This window comes from Calypte anna, chromosome 11 (genome assembly GCF_003957555.1).
Source record: "Calypte anna isolate BGI_N300 chromosome 11, bCalAnn1_v1.p, whole genome shotgun sequence".
In the NCBI taxonomy this organism is placed as follows: Eukaryota; Metazoa; Chordata; class Aves; order Apodiformes; family Trochilidae; genus Calypte; species Calypte anna.
The window spans coordinates 2,765,543-2,786,435 of NC_044257.1; the positions used below are offsets into that span (position 1 = coordinate 2,765,543).

General features: G+C 56.0%; 1 protein-coding gene across 7 annotated transcripts; it reads left to right on the plus strand.

The window, feature by feature from the left end:
• Positions 1 to 1,284: 1,284 nt before the first annotated feature.
• NDRG4 (NDRG family member 4) lies at positions 1,285 to 19,950 on the plus strand. 7 transcript variants are annotated; one of them, XM_030457780.1, is made up of 17 exons: positions 1,496 to 1,643; positions 5,480 to 5,562; positions 6,153 to 6,197; positions 12,380 to 12,485; positions 13,042 to 13,162; positions 13,464 to 13,526; positions 13,720 to 13,780; positions 14,019 to 14,105; positions 14,198 to 14,254; positions 14,585 to 14,688; positions 15,200 to 15,256; positions 15,351 to 15,402; positions 15,825 to 15,872; positions 16,101 to 16,136; positions 16,332 to 16,383; positions 16,960 to 16,998; positions 17,601 to 19,950. In XM_030457780.1, the coding sequence occupies exons 1-17, from the start codon at positions 1,607 to 1,609 to the stop codon at positions 17,753 to 17,755; spliced, it is 1,203 nt and encodes a 400-aa protein (XP_030313640.1). In that variant the 5' UTR covers positions 1,496 to 1,606; the 3' UTR covers positions 17,756 to 19,950. The 7 variants fall into 7 exon arrangements, with proteins under 7 accessions (XP_008494416.2, XP_030313640.1, XP_030313638.1 ...); XM_030457779.1 differs by having other exon boundaries at positions 1,545 to 1,643; positions 16,098 to 16,136; XM_008496194.2 differs by lacking the exon at positions 16,960 to 16,998 and having other exon boundaries at positions 1,285 to 1,643.
• The last annotated feature ends 943 nt before the right edge of the window (positions 19,951 to 20,893 follow it).

Consider the following 20,893-nt stretch of genomic DNA (forward strand, 5'->3'; position numbering starts at 1 on the left):
CGAAGAGGTGCTTGCAGGATGAGCTGCCTATGGCTGCTCTCAAAGCCCCTCATAATGCAGCAGTGGAAGGTGCTATGAAGCACTGAGGTACATTCATCAGCCACTGCATCTCAACTAGGCATTCCAAACCTCATCCTCATTGCACCCTGACCAGCCTCACCTGCTGCCATCCTGGGAATTTAGGTCTGGGGCAAACTTGGGTGTCTAGATGAAGGTGGTGCTAACCCTGGTTTGTGCCCTTGAGATGCCAGCACTGCTCCCAAGGCTCAAGACAGGGACTGCCATGAAACCCCTTTCCAGGGCCAGCCTACGTCTCCTGCTGCTAGGTCCCCAGGACCTTCAGGGCAGGGGTTGTCTTGCCAATCCCAGCATCCAAATCCCAACCCTCTTGCAGGATCCTCTTGCATGGACCTCTCCTGGCTTAGAAGAACCTGAGCTTTATGCAACCCCCAAGACACTTTGGCTTTCCCAGGCTACATAAATAGCAACAATGAAGCAGCATCAGGTCCTGACTTGCTCACTCTGCCTTTGCAATGGACACAGGCTCTACACGTAGCCAAGCCCAAAGAAGGGACATGATGGGGTCCTCAGTCCTTTCAAAACTTGGGCAACATGACAAGGGTGACTGGCATGCAGAGCTAGTTGCCCCTGAAGATACTGGATCACAGTCAGGACAGAGAGCAGCACCATGAGCTTCACTCAAAAGATGACAGTCCTGCATCTGCTCTGCTGTGGGACTGGCCCTCTCCAAACCCCCCAGCTTCCATGGCAGTAGTTAGAGCCTCTGGTTTTGTCTGACTCAACAGCCGCCCCACAATCTCCTGCTCTTCCCCAAACAGCTACCACTCTGCAGCCCCAGAATCAATGTGTGGGGTCATCACCACCCTAGTCATGGCCTCCACTCCTGGAACATCCTTCAGACAATAGCTATCCCCATCCTCACTCCCTGGCGCCCCCAGACCATTATGGCACATGTCCCCCTTACCCTAGGACCATCTGGGCCTATCTATCCCTTTTGTCCCAGGATCCTCTCCAGGAACCTTGGTTATCACCATCCCCTGCTTTTGAGGACCCCCAGATCTCTTGGGCATGGCCCTGTACCAGGGGGTCCCCAAGGCTCCTGGGACCCCACAACCACAAGGATTCCGTGGACACACTGGCCATCATAGGCCAGCTCTGGGACGTCCATGGTTCCCTACACATGGCTGATGTGTGCCACTGTCCCCTCCATCCCTTCCCCTCCCCCGCTTCGCTTTATCTCCCGTCTAACGCCTCCCCTCCCCCGCCTTGCATCGCTCCATTCGCCATGTAATCCCCACTCCATCTCTCCATTCCTCTCTCCCTCCCCATGGCACTATCCCTCTCCTCCTGCTCGGCCCGGCTCCAATGTCCTTCTGGCGTAACCCCGTTCCTGGCCCCGTTCCCGACCCCGTCTCCTTCCCTCTGGTCCGGAGATGGGAGGACTCTGCGGGGCTGTGCCCAACCTCTCCCCGGCACCGCCCCTCGCACGGGCTCCGGCACCGGCTAGGGTTCCTGTGACTCCCGGGTTCCTGTGACTCCCCACGCCGGATCCCGCTGTCCCCCCGGCCTTCCTCCCGGCCCCGGAATGAAGGTTCTCCGGCACAAGATCGAGCTGCTGACAGGTACGGTCCGGTCCGTCCCCTTTGCTCCCGTGGCTCCCGGCGGGGGGCGAGGCTAGGAGGAGCCGCTTCGCTGGGGTGATGGGTCGGGGTCGGGGGTAGGAAAGAGCCCCAGCCCCCGCCTTGGAGTTGGGGCGCCCCCCTCCTGCCGCCTGTCTCTTCTTCCCTAGGTGGGAGGAACGATGCTTTTTGGCGTACGGGAGATGATGCCAGGCAACGTGCCAGGCAGCGAGGGGAGTCCACCCTGGCGGTGCTGGGAAGGGGAAAGGGGGTTGGCAGCCTCCTGGGAGGGGGTCTACCCAGCAGGGAAAGAGGGGGAGAGGATGCCTGTGGCGGCAGAGCCCGCTTCTCCTCCAGACTGCCCTGAGGGTCTCCTTGTGCCCCCCCGATGGGGCTGGGAATGCTCTTAGCAACAGCCATTGTGCGACAGCCTGTGCCCCCTCAGGGCCTGCTGCTGCTCCACGGAACCCCTCGATGCCCTCGCAGAGCCCTCTGCTGGCATTGCCGCTCCTCGTTGCCCCAGGGAGTTCCCCGCTGCCCCCGCCGCTCCCTGATGCCCTGCAGAGTCCTCCACTGCTCTTGCCGCCCCCCGGTGCTCCAGAAAGCCCCCGACTCTGGGATGCTCAGCACCTGCGTCAGTGGCATCGGCTTCCTTGTCGTGGTTGTTGTCACACTATGGCATCTTAGTTGGACTGCATCATTAGTCTGATTTGTGGTACCTACAGGAGTGCTGACCTGTGCCCCCATGGTGGTCAGAGTGAGCTGTGGGTGTTCACCTTGCCCTGGGTGGGAAATGGCCTCGGTGGTGTCACCCTAGGGTTTTCATACACCCCAGTGCTTCATCTCAAGGGGCAATACTGTGAGCAGGTTGGGCTGCAGGTTCCCTTCCTTCTTGTTCCCACCTCACTGAAAATTGCCATGGCTTTGCTGCTTGACAAGTCCATCCCTTGGTTCTCCAGACTTACCTCCCTGTCTGTTCCTTCTCTCTTAGTCTTCAGAATATGTGCTATCATCCCATGGGTGCCATGTCTGCAACAGGGTAGGATGTGGGTGGTGAATAGGGACACTCCATGGGGCTAGTGTGTTTTTGAGGGATCCCATCCTATTTTACCAGGTTTAGTTTAGGTTTGGTTTCTGGACATGGTTCAGTTGTCATGGTGGTCACAGCTGATGGTTGGACTTGATGATTTTAGATGCCTTTTCCAACCTTAATGATTCTATGACTACAACCAGGCACGCTGCCCAGTACTAAGCCCTTCTCACAGCTTCATCATGGTAATGATAATAATAGTGTATTTCCTTGCCACGAGTTTTTTCTCTGCCAATAACAACATGGCTGTGAATCCAATATGGCTGTTTCTGTTCCTATTCATGTATGTGGTGCCTGGGCCTCAGCAGGGCAGAGCACTAGTCACAAACAGAGCACTAATGTTGCACTGGGTTTGGGACTGATTTGGGATGAGGTAAAAGGCATGTCCGAACTCTGCCTGGGAAATGGTGGCACTGTGCTGGGAAGGCAGAGCAGGAACTGAGATGGGTGCCCATTGGCCCCCACTCTTGGGGATGAGTGCTGTCAGGTAGCACTGAGGCAAACTGAAACAAAAAGGGCTTATTGTCACATTGCCCCGGCTTATAATGGGAGCCAAGTTGTTTTGGCTAGGAGACCTGGAGCCCTGGCTTTCTCACCAGCCCTCTGCAGTGACAATGGCCCAGCCAGGCTGGGGGAGGGATGAGGAGACCTTGTGGGGTGGCCTGGGAAGCAGAGCACCCATGAGAAACCTGAAGCATGGCTGCTATCCTGTTCACAGCCCATAGCACCCTCCATTTCCATGCTCAGCACCACTTTTGGTGACCTCCCATCCTGTGCTGAGGATGCTGGTTGGCACAGAGCTCTGCCATAGCACTCATAACCCAGCTTTCCACCCCCCCCACAAGCCAGCAAGGTCACAGGACCTTTCCTCATTGCTTGGTCACCCTCTCTCCCATATTAGCTGGAAGCTTTAATTAATAAAGGCTAAGTGCTGCTTCCAGCCACCCCAGTAGGCTGGTGCAGTCAGCGTGGGATTCTCTTACTCTATTCCAGACTCATCTGCTTGTGAGGCCGATTTTCCTTACATTTTTTAACCCTAGAATCCTGCCCCAGGGGATCTTGGGATTGCTTGGTCAGTGCCTCTTCAGGTTGCATGGTCCCAGATGTAGTGGGGGTTTCAGGTAAGGACTGTCCCCTTGTGTAAAGCCATTTGCCCAGCAGCAGCCCTGCCTGCAGCAGTGTACCCCAGATGTGTGCATCTCCACAGGGCTGCCAGCACCTCACCCCACCAGGGTTTGTGACCCTGGTCCACTGGGATGTGTGGGATGACATGGAGACCCCCAGTGCTGGCTGCCCTGAGTATTCCAAGAGGCTTCGTAGTGATGTTTCTCCCTCCAAACCATTCTGGTTTGTTAGATGAATCCCAAGGAACAAAGCAGTGTTTGCAGAAGGCAGATGGGTGGAACAGCCGACTTGTTTTGTGAATGGAAAACTTGATGGGATGAGAAAAAGCTGGCTTTGGAGGGCAGTTTATGACCAGCTCCTGTATTCCTGGTGGCCTTTTCACATTGTCAGCCTGGGCTGACCCAAGTTAGAAAGTGGACAAAGAGTGAAGCAGGCTTGGCCAAGGCTGTGGATGGAGCGAGGTCTGTCTGAAGTGCTCACACAGCCCAGTATCATTCCAGGATCCCAGGCAGTCTACAAAGGGTGAGTGGCAAGTGAAGGGGGTGTAGGACCAGTGCTGAACTCTTTGGAGCAGCAACAGTTGTCTGAAGGCTTGACCTTGGGGAAGGGTGGGGAAATGGAGGCTTCAAGAACAAATGCCTGAGGTCCAATTCCCACCTGAGTGCAGATAAAGCCCTTGTGCTCGGACTTGCCAGTTGCCCACCCTATCTATCCCAGATGAGCCTGGATTGTTCCTTGTGCCCCCCGTGTCTGTCATCTTCTGTGTGCACCCAGCCTCTGGGAGTGCAGGCATCCTCCTGTCCCCCCTCTGTTTTCCAAGTTAAGCTTATCCCTGGAGGTGTTTCTGGAGATGCTGGCACTGGGGCTGGGTACCAAGCTCCAATGTCCTGGTCAGCATCATACACATCTGTGCTGGCAAGCAGCTCTGCAATTAAGCTTGTCCTTGGTGAAGCCATGTTGAAGCCTAACCTTGCACACCCTTGGGCTGAACTCCTGGCTCACCAGCACCTACTTGGCAGGCAAGGAGAGGAGTTTGGGAGCATTTGGGTTTCTCCCATTGTTGCAATACAAAGTTCAGCCTGTCTCTCTGCTCCCCTGCTGCTCAGGGCATCTCTCTGCTACCAGCACAGCTTCGGAACATCACCCCTTCTGACCACGCAGGGAGAGCTCCCTCTGTCCCACCTCTGTCTGGCTGCAGCCTAGAACTCCCCCAAAACCATAGCTGTTCTCTCTCAGACTGATGCTGGAAGCTGGGGTGGGAATTGGGATGCTCTTGTCCTGGGATGAGTGTTTACAGGGATGACCAGAATGGGCAGACCTGGTTTGTCTCCCAGTTTGCCTAAGACCATGCCATGGAGATAGGTCTGTTCTTAAATGACATTAGTAGATGTGGGTGGGAGCTGGGAGCTGAACTCCTCCAGGCTTTGTCTACCCCATGCCTGCTGCCAGCTCCCAGTGCAGGGGCTGGCAGCAGCTTCTGGATGAATTGAAGCACCAAGTCCTCATTGCAGATGTTGGAAACTGATTTGGATACTGTCCCTGTGGGCAGGGAGACCCGGGAGACTCTGGGAGGCTGGGGCAGGGGGGCCATGGTGGACTCTGACATCACCCTGGCCCTTGGCAGGGCTGCTGCTGCAGGAGATGACCATGGCTGAGCTGCGCTTCACGGAGGAGAAGCCTCTGTTGCGAGGCCAGGAGACTGAGCTGGTGGGTCCAGGGAGTGCCTGGCACAGGGCCCTGTGGGATGGGGGCCAGGATGGGGGGTGAGGGGGAGGGCTGAGGGCAGTTGAGACTGGGGACACATGTGCATGTGTGTTGCTATTCAGTGCAACTGAATATATATATGTGTGTGGTGATGTGCTGGTGTTGAGTTACTTGTATGTGTACACATGTTGGCATTCAGTGCATATGTATGTGTAGACAGGTGCCACGTTGGGGACACGTGTGTGCACCTATGTGTGGGTATTTGGTGTGGATGTGTTCACAGATCTGTGCTGTATCGGAAACACGTGTGTGCACATTTACGTTGATATTGAGTGCATGTGTGCATGCAGACATGCTGGTGGCAATGCATATACGTGGGTGATCATGGATTTAGTGTGATGATGTATGTATGAAAAGATGCACATACATACTTAATGCACATGTGTGTGTGTGCACATGTGAAGGCCTTGTGTCCCTTCAGCTCTGTGCAGTCAGCTCTGTCTGGAAACAGGTGTCAGTGGAGTTTGGTGGGAGGAGGGTAATGTGGGGCTGGCAAAGGGGTTTCTGTCCTTGATGGCTCCTTCTTTTCGCAGGAGAACTCTGATGTCTTCCTCTCCGCTGTGGATTCTGACTGGAAGGTAGGACGGGCCCGGGAGTGCCCTGGGTCCTACTTGGGACCGAAGCATGTGGCAAGGGCAAGCTGCGGGTGTTGTGGGGCCCCGGGGGTGTTGCCGCCCTCCCGTTCATGGGTTGCTGGGCCCGGGCAGTGTGTGCATGGGGCTGCACCTGCCGCGTGGTCCCCAGCAGGAGGCGACAGGGTTCCCTGTCAGGCATGCTTGCTGCTGGCACTCAGATGTGTGTCCGGACACTTGGCGACGGGCCGGGGACAAAACCTCTTTAAAACCGGCGATTTCTTCTCAGGAGGGCCAAGCTGCTTCCCAGCCCCTCTGCTATTGCCATGGCAATGGTTTCCCAGCAATACTAGCTCCCTGCTTACACAAGGATGTTTGAAAGCATTTTTCTTTCCTGAAGGGCTGGCATATTACCCCCCATACCTCCACCACTCGCCGAGAGCTGAGTCCCTCCACTCCACTGGCTGGTACCTGCCTGCCTTGTACCTCTTGAGGGAGCACCACGATGTGGCCTGAGCTCCAGCCTGACTCCTGTATTGATCCTCACTGTGCTCAGACCTCTGTCCAAGCTTGGCTTCCATTGGGCTCCCTGCAGGTAGATGGACAGGGAGGATGATGGGGCTGCTGGACCCCAGCTCATTGCCTGTCCCTCTTACAAAGCAGGCAACACCCACTTCATGTTGTGTGTTGCTGCTTTGCTAGTGGCTGGGACTGCTGGAAGGGTGAGTGCTCACTGAGCTCTACCAGATTCAGCACTGAAACAGCAGCAGCAGCAAGGATAAAGTAAATCTGAATTTCATTATTCCTAGGACAGGGGCAAGGGAGCCTATGCCAGCTTGGCACTCCAAAGCGGTGGCCAGGCTTTTGGGGTTGGCCTGCTTTGTCTCCATCGCTCAGGCATCTGGAAGGGTGCAGCTGGGTGGAGTGCAAGGAATTTCATCAGGATGGTGGGTGGTGTCTGCTGTGGTTCCCAGAGTAGGAGATTTTTGGTGGTCCTCTTGGAGGCCACAAAATTATTAAAAAATGGCTGTAGTGGAAGAGAAATGCCACCCTTCCAAAGCTGACAAGATGTTGGGTGGGGAGTAGCAAGGTGTTCGCAAACAGAGCTTCTTGCTCTGTTTGCTCAGGGTCTCTGAGAAAGGGAAGGAACCCAAACCTCCCTGATGGGACAGAAGTGAGGATGAAAAGGGAGGGAAGTGGCAATGCCAGGCTGCCCAGAGCTCCCTGCAGAACCAGGGGCACCAGTTAGGCTCTAATTCAGCTATTCTGGGGGAGGCACAGTTGGTATTCAAGGAATGATAAAGAGCAGAGACTCTTTTAGGACAATCTTTTCATCACAGTATTTCAGGGCTTGGCCTACCCCTTTCGCTGGTGGTCCCCAGTTGGAGCTCATCCAGACAGCGAAAGTTGCAGCCAAGTGCTTGCATGCTTTTGGTTCCTGAAACAATTAACTGGGCAAAGTTCAAGGTGGCTTTTCCCAAGCCAGTCAGGCCCTTTGCACTCTTGGTTCCCCTCCAAGAGCCCCAGGATGGGGATGGGATGAGCTTCCCAGGCTGTGCCAGGGCAAACCCCCTCCTTTCCCCTACCCCAGTTAGTTCCCTGCAAAGGCTGGGATTACCAGACTCTCCTCAGAGCATTCTCACCTCCTTTTCTAGGCTCAGCTCCTTGGAATGATTTAATCCAGCACCCAGCTTAGATCTTTGCCATCTCTCTGCTCTCCCCTGGAGCCACTCACTGCTCCCTGGCTAATCTTCTCTGGCCTGGCTAGGGCAGTGGGGGGCAGTGGGTAGCCCCAGTGCCACCCCTTGACAAAGTAATACCCTTGGGGCTGTTGGCATAGGCTAAGGTTGGGGAGTGGGGGATGGCAAGTGCCTTTTCCCTGGGGCCTGGGCACCCTAGCCCTGCTGGAGGTCTGGGCCACCTGCTAGGTGGATGGGCCAATAGCCAGTGGGGTAGCAATGCCATTAAATGCCATTCAAATGGAGTCACCCTTACTCAGCTTTCCCATCCCCCTGCTGCCCTTTTGCATTCATGCCATGCTTCATTTCAGCTTTTCCACCCCTTCTCCCCTCTATTTTGCCACCTTATGTCTTTTTTTGCCTTCTCGTGACCCTCTGCATCTCTTGCTTGGAGGCAATGGCTGCTTGTGCTCTTTGGTTCTGCAGGCAGCAGGGCAGAGGAAAGCAAAAATGACACCCAGACCTCCTAATGGCTTTGTACCAGGTTCAGGAATCACCTTGGAGGAAACAGCTTTCAGGGGCTCTCTACTAGTTGTGGGTCAGGTCACAGGTTAAGGAAAGGGCTTTCTCCAGGGAAAAGTGGCTCAGCTCTGTTATTCCACATCAGAGACTCCACAGGAACAAGGCTGTTGGGCAAGTCCAACGACATGGGGCTTTGCCGTCATGGGAAGCCCATGCATATGCTGGTGGTGGCAGTGGGACCCCATCTGCACATGGCTGCTCTATGTGCTAGGGCAGGGTGGTAGAAAGCTGTGTGGCTGATTCTGAAAGGATAGCAGGATCAAGTTGGCTCAGAGCAACCCTGTGGAGGGCAGGGAGGCTGGAGGGTCCCTCCAGGATGCAGCTGTGGTCCAGCATTGAAACATGGCTGACTCTGCAGCGCCCCTTGGCAAGTGCTGGAGGGACTGTGGGACTTTTCTCTTCATATGTGATTGCCCAGCTTTGTGCTGGAGCAGCTTGGGTGCCAGTTGTGCTGAGCTAGGCAGGGACAGGGTGCAGAGGGGTGGCAGAGCCTGCTGGGTGGCTGGAGGCTGTGGTCATCAGGGGTGAGAAGGCGAGCTGAAGTCAGACAGACTTGCTCTCTCATGAGACCTCATTGGAATCAGGGCAGAAACTATCTGCCTGCATGTCTGTGCATACAAGAATACACACATGTGCATGCACACACAGCACACATTGGCCTTGTGGTGCTGCTGGGTTTGTCTTTCCTTCTGCCTTATTTACCTGTCAGTGGTGACCTCCAGGTTGGGGCTGAATCCTGCACACCCCCTGCATGCCAGCATCCTGCAGCAAGTGGGATGACTGTGCTACTAGGTAAGGTAGCACAGATATCTGAGCAGTGTTTTCATGTGTATACATATGTGCCCCTCTGTGGACTTGTGTGCAAGGTGCTATGTGTTTCCAGGTCATTGTGCGTCCATGGTGACGACCATGGCACACATACTAAGCATACAGGAGAAGGATGCAGCAGGTACACTCCTTGTATGCAAGTGCCCATGCACATACATGCACAGGAACGTGTACCAACACACACATGGGGACCATGCCCATGTGGGGGCATGCACAAACATTCTGGGGGGTGCATGTGCTTCAGCATATGTAACTGTATTTATTTTTCAAAACTTTGCATGCACCAACACGTGGGGGGGGGACGACACACACATTTCTGCTTGGTCCCTGTGTGTCTGTGTTGGTGTGTGTTCTCTGTGCATGGTGACGTGAGTGTGCAGAGCATGTCCTTCTCCTGTATGTCTAGCATGTACCATCTCCATTCATGGGGTTGTGTGTATGCTTCCTGGTATGTGTGTTGCTATGCCTTGGTCTGGGTGGCTGCAGGCTCACGTGTGATCCTGCATGTTCTTGTGGGGCAGGAGGCACACAAGTGTGTGCATGTGGGTGATGTGTGCGTGATGTGTGTGCGTGATGTGTGTGTGTGATGTGTGTGTGCTGGGCTCAGGCTAGCATTGCTGGGCTCTGCAGCACTCTGTCAGTGCTGGGTGTGCTGCCGGGGGTGCAGGTATGACCCCGTCCTTGCACCCCTGCCTGCCTGGCTCTGACGAAGGAGGGAAGATGGAGCGGGTATCGCTCGGTACCAGGCGTTTTCCTTCACGGACAGGGTATTGAGGCCAATTGGAGCATGGATAATCCCTTCGGCAGCCAATGGCTGCGGGCCAGCTCCACGGCAGCAATAACGCCGACCCTGCGGGGCTGCGCTGGAGAGAGGGGGCGGAGGGGCGGGCCCAGCGCAGAGCTGGGGTTCGGCTATAAAAGGGGGCGCGGGGCTCGGCCACCGCAGAGCTCGGCTGCGCTCTAGCCCGCTGCACCGGGCCTCTGCGTGCTCCCCGACCGCGCATCCTCCTGCCCCGGTCCCTCGACATGCCGGAGTGCTGGGATGGGGTAGGTACCACCGGCTCCTGTTCTCTGTCCACCCTCCTTAAGCAGCTTTCCCCATCACCCCACTACTCTCCCAACCTGGACCTTCGCTCCCGGGAGGGCTTGCCGTGATGGGGGGGCCTTGCTATTGGGGTGAACCTTCCTTCCCCAGCCCCGCTGCCGCATTCCTAACGTGTTGCGTGTTTGGGGACGCATTGTCCTTGAGCGTGTCCTCCCCCAGCCCCGCCGAGATGCTGCGCCAAGCCCAAGGTGGAGAAGGCGCATCTGCAGCGGCTGAAGGGGGGGCTGGCTGCTGGGAAGAGAGAGGCACACTGCTCCTTCCCCATTCCCGGGGCTGCAGAGGGAGAGGGTCTCTTGCTGTTTTGCAATCCCTTGGATGTGTTCCGGCCTCTGCAGTGATGGCAACACTCGATGGCTGGTGCAGAGGAGGATGACTGAGGTGGGATCACTGCAATGGGGAGGGCTGGGCTCTCTCAGACACCTATGAGTGCTGCGACCCTGTGCCCCTTCTCAGAAAGGCCACGGGGTTGTCAGTGCCAACCCCAGTCGCTGCCTACATCCCTACCAGTGAACATCCTTGCAGCGAAGGGCAGGGCTGTGGCATCAGCGACACTGTAGAGGCTGCAGCACGAGCAAGGATGTGTCTGGCTTTAGATGGGGGCTGCGGGCAAGCAGTGCTGGGGAAGGAGCCCCCACCTTGGACGTGTGATTTTTGGGTGGAATTGCGGGCTGAGCTGTTCGGGCTGTGACAGGGACCTGTGGGCATGGGGAGGGGAAGGGAAGCCTTATGCGCAGGATTAGACCACATGGACACCTCCTGTTCTGTGACCTTGGGCCACACCTTTTTCCCTGCCTCAGTTTACTCATCCTTTGTTGTGGGGGGATGTCTCTGCTCATCATTTTTTCCCTGATACAGCCCAAGGAACTGAAAGGACAGCTGCAGATGAGGGCTTGGGTTGGGGTGCCCTTGGGGAGCTGAGCATTGCCTCCACAGAGCCTTTGAGCTGCCCTCAGATGTTACATCTGCCTGGGGACAGCACATCTCCATGAGGAGGCTGCACTGCAGTTAAGAAGACCCTGTCTTCAGTGGTTCCTTCCATCTGAGGTCATGTCCTTCAGAGTCCTTGGCAATGTATAACCCATGGGAGTGTCCATGTACACACACTCCTCCTACCAACCCATCCATGCGGCTGCCAGTAGCCCCAGTGAGGACCATGCCAGGTGGGGACCCTGCCAGGATCCCCTGCCCAGCCCTGCTCAATGCATGATGCTCCTGCTTCACCTAGATTCCAGTTTTGAGGTCACTGGCAGTGGACTGGCTGGTTAGCACAGGTGTCTGGAGGCAACCTCTAGTCCCATGTCCCCAGGCAATGCCTTGGCTAGCACCTGGGCTTGCAGCCTCAGTTTCTCATGTTGGCTGGGGACGATGGCTGTGACAAAGAGGCTAAAGCTCTCCCAGCCACGTAAACTGAGGCACATGGCAGTCCTGGTCTCTGTGTGGGCACACAGCCACTTCAGACCAAGGGATTTTAAAGTAACATTATTGTTCACTTTGGGATCAGTCTGCAGGGTTTCCTGGGATGTTTGTCTGTCTGATTGTCCCAGGTACGGTGAGTCCAGGCCAACTGAGCCGTACTGTGATCCTCCACCCATTTGCCAAAATGCCCTCAGTCTCAGACCTTTGAAGAGTTCCTGTCCCATCCCATGATCCTTCTCTCCTAAGCCCTCTTGGACCATCCCAACCTATCCCAAACCTCTATTCCTTGATCCCATCCCATGATACACTTATCCAATCCAAAATCCTACTATTGTATCCCAAGTCTTTCCTTACTGGGGGAGTAGATGCAATCTGGGAGCATTTTGGCATAGTTTGTCTTGCCTTCTGTCACTGACAGGTTGCCCTGAGCTGGGGTTTTTCTTGGGATGGCTACTCTTTCCTTTTTGCTCCCACAGGGCTCAGCTATCCCAGAAAGCAGCGGTGAGGGCTGGGGTGGTCAGGCAGGAGATGAAATCTTGGAGCAGACAGCTATCACTCCATGTCTCCTCTTACCGCAGGAACATGACATTGAGACCCCCTATGGGCTGCTGCATGTGGTCATCCGGGGCTCACCCAAGGGGAATCGGCCAGCTATCCTGACATACCATGACGTGGGCCTCAACTGTGAGTACTGATCCCTGGGTCAAGGGGCTTGGGAGCAGGTGGGAGTGAGCTTGGTGCTGCTATGGAATGCAAGGACATTGTCCAGAGACCCCAGCTCAGTTTCTTTGCCTCTTCCCTTGGAGGGTCTCCAGGCTACATTAAGTTTCCCCAGGCACCTGAAAACAGCGAGAGGGTTTGGATGCTCAGCTGGACCCAAAGCCTGGGCTGAGCACAGCCAGGACTGCTTTGCCACTCTGGTGCTGGCTATCTACCCACCCATGCTAGGTGGGGACAGGCACTCTCCAGGGGATGCTGGGTCAATCCCTGCTGCTGGCACCTATTGGTACTCAAAGCATGGATTCAGCTCACGGCAAGTTGTAGTAGGGACCAGAGGGGGTGCTAACAGTGGCTGTGGGGATGAGGAGCTTTGAGGGAATGGGATGGGAGGGCTTTGGTGGCATTTTGGTCACCAGGTTGAAGGGCAGTAGGAGGGCAGGTGACCTCTCTCTATGCTCACCTGGCCCACCAGGTCCCCGTGACAATGTTTGGTCTCTGATCCCTGTCTGCCCTTTGACAGACAAGCTTTGCTTCAACACATTCTTCAACTATGAAGACATGCAGGAAATCACAAAGCACTTTGTGGTGTGCCACGTGGATGCACCAGGCCAGCAGGCAGGAGCCTCGCAGTTCCCTCAGGGGTAGGTGCTAGAATCAGGGGCTCACTATTCCCACCAACAGTGCCTGCTGGGTTGTTGGTGCCTTGGCAGTTGTGCCCTGCCTGTGTGTCTCTCTGAACCGTATCAGATAATTGGTCCAGGGTGGTCAGTGGGGTGGTTTGTGGGTGGGTGGCATTTCCCTGATGGCTTTGGGCAGGTCAGCTGCCCTGTCCCAGCCTTTCCATCACCTCTGTCCTGTGCATTTCCCTGATGGCTTTGGGCAGGTCAGCTGCCCTGTCCCAGCCTTTCCATCACCTCTGTCCTGTGCCTCCCTGTGTCACAGGTACCAGTACCCATCCATGGACCAGCTGGCTGCCATGTTACCTAGTGTGGTGCAACACTTTGGGTAAGTCAGCCTCTCCTCCACAACTGCCAGCTGAGGGAGCTGAGCAGGGAGATGGAGAGGAGGAAAAGGTTTGAGGATGGGAAAATTTCCCTGTAAGCTGGCACCTTGCATGTCTTCCTGTGCCCCATTTTGCTGGTGGTGGGGTGCCCCAGGGAACGTACTGTCCCCAAAACCACATCTCTCTGCTTTCCAGGTTCAAGTATGTGATTGGAATCGGCGTTGGGGCAGGAGCCTACGTGCTGGCCAAGTTTGCGGTGAGCCTTGAGGCTGGATGGGCTGACCAAAAGTTGTCCATACCTTCTGTCAGCCTGGGGCATGGGGAAGAGCAAGAGCTGACACCCCACACACAGTCATTGCCACTGCAAAAGTTCCTGAGGGGCCAGGCACTCTTTCTACAGTTCTCCCCTTGCTCTCAGGACAGCGCACTGTGCAGTGGTACTAGTGGGGGCTGCCCTGGGTCCCACTAATCATTGCCCCTCCTGCTCATTGCAGCTCATCTTCCCTGACCTGGTTGAAGGGCTGGTCCTCATGAACATTGACCCCAACGGCAAGGGCTGGATTGACTGGGCAGCTACTAAAGTAGGCAGAGCTCCCACCCTTCTCCAGGCCCTGCAGGCTCCCTGGGGTATGAGCCAGCCATTGTGTCATAATTCCCTGTGCTCTCTCCACAGCTCTCTGGCCTCACTAGCACACTGCCAGACAATGTCCTGTCCCACCTGTTCAGCCAGGTAAGGGTTGAGCATCCTGATGGCCCCCTGCCTGCCCTGCTCAGTATCTCAGCAGGTCGCCCAGAGTGTGCCCTGCCCTGCTTGCCACTGCCATGGTGCTGCTGGACCTGCTGGACCCTGAACCTAGGGATGGGGTTAGCCAAGCCCTGCCAGTGTGCAAGTTGTACCTGCATTATGCCTGGGTGTACTGCCTGTGGCCTGTGCCCAGCCACACTGCCCAGCATCCCCCTGCTCTGCTGCACTGAGCGTTGCATGGGCAGGCCTGAGGGGAGTGGGGAGCTACATGGCACTTGGCAGTGCCTGCCCTGATAACTGTCCTTTGTGGCACAGGAAGAGCTGATGAACAACACGGAGCTGGTGCAGAGTTATCGCCAGCAGATCGGCAGTGTGGTGAACCAGTTCAACCTCCAGCTCTTCCTCAACATGTACAACAGGTGAGCATCCTTGTGCTAGGGCCAGGGGCTACAGCAAAGGGGAGTGGTCCCAAGGGCACCGTGGGATCCCTGATTTCATTGGGTGCTGCCATCACCCACCAATGCAGGCCAGCAGCAGTACAGAGCTGTACACTGGTGCTGGACGGGGATGCAGGAGTGGTGGTACTTGTGTCAGGGCCTTGCCATGTCACAGAGCCCATGGCCGTGGGTCTATATGGCCTGGTCTCCTGTGCTGGGTGCTGGCACAGGCTTGGGAACAGGAGCAGAGATGCTGTCCATGTGTGAAGGGGGTTGGAAGCCTTGCTACCCTGCAGGGTGCTGCATCTTGCAGCATGGGCTTTGCTCAGGCATGGCAGAGATAGCCACGCAGTCTTGTACTCCATCCATAGAGTGGTGGAGCAGCAATGCTGAACGTTGTTTCTCAGAGTTGGTGATGCCCTTGCTCTTGTGCTATGGCCTTGGTGGCATCACCTGTCTTGGGCTCACAGTGGCCCTCTTTCTCCTCCATCAGCCGCAGGGACCTGGACATTAACCGGCCTGGGACTGTGCCCAATGCCAAGACACTGCGGTAAGTGACAGAGTGGCATGGTATGGGAGTCCCAGGGCAGGGGAGTCTGCCCAGGACAAGCCCTGACTCTGGCCCTTTGTCCTCTCACTTCCAGCTGCCCTGTGATGCTGGTGGTCGGAGATAATGCTCCTGCTGAAGAGGGGGTGGTGAGTGATGGGGTAGAGCCTGTGGGATGGCATGTGGACAGTGCCCATGTGTGGGCATACTGATGTGAGCTGCCTGCTCAGGCATATGTATGCTCCTAGGTGCAGGAGGATGCTCACGTGCAAACCTACATGCTTGTGTGGGCACAGCTGCACATGCAGCCGTGTGTGGTTGCCAAACCTAGAAAGCCTCTTTTCCACCTGGATGTGCAGCACACAGGCCTTCTCCCTGCATGGCCATATACACCCAAACAGCTGCCAGCACATGCATGTGCTTGCACACATCCATGTAGTTGTCCATGTTTGCACAATCAGGTTCTGGGATGTATCAACTAGGGTGCCATGGGCCACTGTTGGTAACCATGGCCAACTTCTGCCAGGGTCAGGATACCCCGGGGTGCTAACACCATCCCCCTTGCCTGCAGGTGGAGTGTAACTCCAAGCTGGATCCCACCAATACCACCTTCCTGAAGGTAGGTGTGTGGCAGGGGGCAGCTGGGCAGTTCTGCTACCTCACTGGCCTCTGCTCCAGAGCTGCAGGGTGTCCCCATCTCCTCATTCCAAGCCCATCCTGGTCATGGGGCTGGGGCCTGAGGGGGAGAGCAGGGTGGCCCCAGCCGTGGCATCCTGCCAAGGGGCGCAGGGGATGGGGTGGGTGGCAAAGGCACTCCCCCAAACTAAGCAGAACCTTCTCTCAGCAGATGGCTGACTCTGGTGGGCTGCCCCAGGTCACACAGGTGAGCTCCCCTGCTTTCCCAGTGTTAACAGGGGGTACTGGTCCCTGTGACATGCATGGGTACTGTCCAGGGCTGGCAGAAGGTGGGTTGGCTGCTGTGGGCAGACTGGTTTTGTGCAGGGGCTGCCAGAGGCATCTGTGGATGAGTGGGCTTTTGGCCTGGAACTGCCTCAGCTCTGCCCTTCTCTCCCTGCAGCCCGGCAAGCTGACCGAAGCCTTCAAGTACTTCCTGCAAGGCATGGGCTACAGTGAGTGCCAGGGCTGGGCGTGGGGCTGTGAGATCCAGTGTGTGCCTGTGTGTGCATGTGCTGACCTTATCCAGGCAGGGATCCTGACACCCCTCTATCTGTCCCAGTGGAGAGCTGCACGTATGTCTGTGGCATTGTATGTGTAGGGGTACGTGATATCTATGCAGGCATTTTGTAGGGGCGTGGGGTATACAAGTTCTGTGTGCATGAGGGCATGTGTGTGTGGGTATATGTGTGTGGGCAGGGTCTGTGTGTGTGAGCATGCACAAGCAGGGACTGTCTGTGTACACGCAGATGTGCAGAGTTCATGTATAGAGGTCTGTGGGCACTTGTGTGTAGGTCCATGAACAGATATGTGTGCATACCTGTGTGTGCATGTGTACAAAGGTCCATGTACAGAGATGTGTGTGTTTATAGGCCTCATGCACATGTCTGTGTGTATATAGGTCTGGGTGCACACAGGCAGCTTCATGTGTGTGCACAGGTGGGGCTGGGTGGGTCCTGACCCCATGGAGTGGCTGGCTAGGCTGACACTCTGTCTCTGCACTCCCTGCCCTCCTGCTCTGCCCCTGCCAGTCACCCACCTGAAGGATCGGAGGCTGAGTGGAGGCACAGGTACTGCTCCTTGCTGCTCAGTCCATGCCCGCTGCTGCATGGTGCCTGCCTGGCCTGTGCTCTTTGGCTGCCTGGGCAGCCTTTGGAGCAGTCCAGGTGTGGGGCTGGCCCTTCCCAGCTGGGTGCCTTCTGCCTTGCTCTGCTTCGCCTGAAATGGCACTCTGAGCCAGGGCTAAGAAATTGCACCTAGAGAAGTCTCCCTGCTTTGGGAACAGTCTTGGCAGTGTGTCCACTGTGCCCTCCTCCAGCATCCAAGAGCTGTGCCCAGTGGGTATCCTGGATGGATGGGGTTGTCACCTTCCTGCACATCCTAGGAACCAGAGAACTCCAATCCCAGCTCATCCCTTCCCTGGAGCCTTGTGGCCTGGGAGATCTGCCTGGCATGCAGCTGCTCCCAGGGTGCCCCATCCATGCCCCCCTGTCCTGTGCCAGCCTGGAGCCGCTCACGCTATCACAGCAACACATGCTACAAGCTTGTGCTGGGGTCACTTGCATAGGGGAGTGGAACCTGTGGCTTTGCCTGCACGAGGCAATGTCAGCTTAGGTCTCACTGGCTTTCGGAGGAAGTTGAGCACTCTGGCCATCTCTCTGTGCCTGTGCAGTGCCATCAGCCAGCATGACCCGCCTGGCACGCTCCCGCACAGCCTCCCTTACCAGCGCCAGCTCGATGGACGGCACCCGCCCACGTGCCTGCACCCACTCGGAGAGCACCGAGGCCATGGGGCAGATCAACCACACCATGGAGGTATCATGCTGAGGTCCATGCCTGCTGCCGTCGTCTCCTCCAGAGCCGTCTCCTCCAGAGCCATCTCCTATCTGTCAGCATCCCACCAGCACCCACCTGCCACATGGATGTCTTCTATCAGTGCCCTTGCTCCTTCGAGGCTGATTTGTATGTTCTTTGCTGTTGGCCTCATCCCCTTGTCTGGTACCAAAGAAGGAGGGGGGGGGCTTTGCTTCACTGCCTTCCAGCTCTGGCTCCTGGCTTTGCCCAGCAGTTCTGTATTAGTCCTCACCCTTCCTAGCATCAGCTTGACCCTGACTTGGGAGGGTGGGTTGCAGGGGTATGGAACCTGGATGGAGGAGCAAGGGCTGTGTTCTGAGATGGGGACAGGATGGTGGGAGGGGGAAGGGCGGCAGCCTGTGGGCAGGGAAGCAGAATGTGGAGAGGATACAGGAAGTAGGTTGGTTCCCTAGGGTCAACTGGTGACTGGCCAAGCCGGAAGAAAGGCAGGGACCACATAGCCTCACTCACTGGTAGGTCACTGGGCCCTTCCTGAGCACGCACCTACCATTTCTCTGCTCTGACCCTCCCTGGGAAGAGCTTGCATGGGATCCCCCAGCACACTGAGGACTTGCTGCCTCAGAGTTGACAGCATTGTGAAAAATTGCACCCCAAACTGTCCCCTCACCCTTGTTGTACCCTTAGAGCACCCTGGGGCAGGGGGAAAGGGTGCCATTGGGGCAGGAGGGTGGCATGGAGGTGCCCTGTCTCTGCCCATGCCCTCACCTGTGGTGGCACTTCCTTGGTCCCTTGTTGCAAGAAGGACAAACCACCACCTGCTTCCAAACCCTTGCTGAGGTGAAGTGGAGCTGTGTGCCCTGGATTGCTTGTTCCCTGACACAATGATGGTTCCATTGCCATCTTTTGAGATGAGACCACCAGGGCTCAGAGACCACTGGGTTTGGGCATTGTCACATGGCAAATCACCCCTCTACTTCTGCCACAGCCTGGTGGTGTCACTGTGGTGGAGCCATTAGCAATAAGATAAGGCATTGTCCCTCTGGAATGTTAGGGAGCCCTCTGCACCCTCTGCCCTACCAGGCACTGGCAGTCTGAGGTGACCCATGGGACATAGTGAGCACCCCAGTGCCTGGCTTTGCCCTCAGACTGGCTTTACCTACAGAGCTGGTGAAACCCACCATGGCCACATCCACACATTCACATCCCCAGGATCTCTTAAGAGCTTGGTTCCCCCTGAGCCACGGGACCCTATCAGGCCACTGGCTCTGGGTGGATCCAGCCCCTGCTGCTTGGCAAAAGGAGCTGCGACAAGGCATAACCCTGCCATCACTACCCAACCTCTGCTGCCATCCCCGGCCCACACTGGAGGCAGCAGTGCCCAGCTCCTCTTACACCTGGATAAGTGAGCCCCAGGCTCTGGGTGCTCAGGTTTGTGTGGATGGTCTGTGGGTAACCCAAGCAGGGATCTGTAGGGGACCCACCAGCTTCTCCCGTCTGGGTGACCAGAACCAACCTGCTGGGATAGGTCCCACCCGGTTCCGCAAAGCATCCCCCAGACCCTGTCCCAGCAAGGGGCCCAGGGCTCTCAGCAGGTGTTGGAGGGCTTTTGGGTGCCCCACTCCACCCCTCCCATATTGAATGGTCACCCTGAAACACCAGTGTCCCCATTTGTCCACCCATTTGTTCTGCTATGTGCTTCCTTCTTGGTGTGACTCTGAAAGCTACGTAGCTTCTTTTTATTGTAGATACCACTGCAATCTCTCATTTTCTTATTGTCCTTCCAGATAATAGATATTATAAATACCTATACATGTGCATAATATATATAAGGGTTTGTCTGGTCAGTTCATTCCCCCTTGCATCTTTGTCCAAGCGGTGCTGTGTGGTTCCCCTGGAGGTGGTCTGGTCATGCTCGCTTTCTGTTCCTTGCCTTGGTTTTGCTGGTCATTTTGGTTTTCCTTGGTGTGGTTTTTTTTGTTTGTTTGTTTTCTTTTACTTTTGTTGGTTTCACCTTTTCCTGGTCACAGTGGAATTCAATGCATTTTCCCGTCTGAAAGCAACCTGTGAGTTTTGTCATAGTGGCATCAAGGCCACAGCTCACACTAGATAGCAATATGCAAACTGGATTTAACTAACCTTTTGCTGTAGAGAGAATTTACTGTGTTGGGAGAAAAACCAACATGCTAATAAAGATGATAAGAACCTGCTGTGCTCTTTTCAGTATGCTACTGGGAAATGGATCCAAGCCCATCCTAGGCCTGCCTGCAGTGATCTGGGAGGCAGGGAAGACAAGGGGGGCACCTTAACCACCAACCTCACCAGGGGCTGCACTGCTGGAAGAGGGGGACCTGGGTGCCCATGGAGGAGAGCTCAAGACCCTAGAGTGCACTTGGAGAGGAGCTGTGGGGTGCTTTGGTGCTGAGAAAGCCTCAGGCAGGGTGTGTCATATGTTGGGATTGGATGGAGACTGGAAAACTGCCAGTTGTGGCCCAAGGAGGTTGGATCCAAGGGGAGGTTGGATCCACTCGGGAAGCAAAGATCCATGGCTGCACAACTCTGGCGATAAGCAGGGTCTTTTGGAGATCCAGCCTCCTTGTCCTCTTTTAGTACTGCAGGCTCTCTGTCTCCCCATGAAGGTCTGAACATCCCAGGCGACAGCCCTTTCCAAGTGTGTGAAGATGTCCCTGAGAAGGGAAGGATCCCCTCCCTACATCTTAGCCCTCATCCCTGCACTGGTATGTCAGTGTCTGCCTTGAACTAGCAAGATTTTGGACTGGTCCCAGTCCCTGAAGAGGGTCTCAGAGCCAGGGCATGGAGGGAGAGTGACCATGTAGTCTATGGTTGCTTGAATTGAGTGGAGAAGAGCCTGGACATTTGGGAGGGGATGCAAACTGCTAAGACTCAGCTGAGATATGGGCACGCAGCCTTGAGTAAACGAGACAAACCAGCCTCTCGGCTAGTTTGGCTGGAGGGCTCTGCTGGTCTCCCTGCCTTTGACTCTTCTTTTCTTCTTTCTTTTCCTCTTCCTTGAGGCTTGTGCCTTGCTGGCACCTCTCTCATTCTGCTTTGATTTTTGGGAGCCTCCCTCTTGCCCCTTCTCTCTCTTTCCCTCTTTCCAGCGTTATGTTCTTCTTCCTCTGGTCCTGGGAT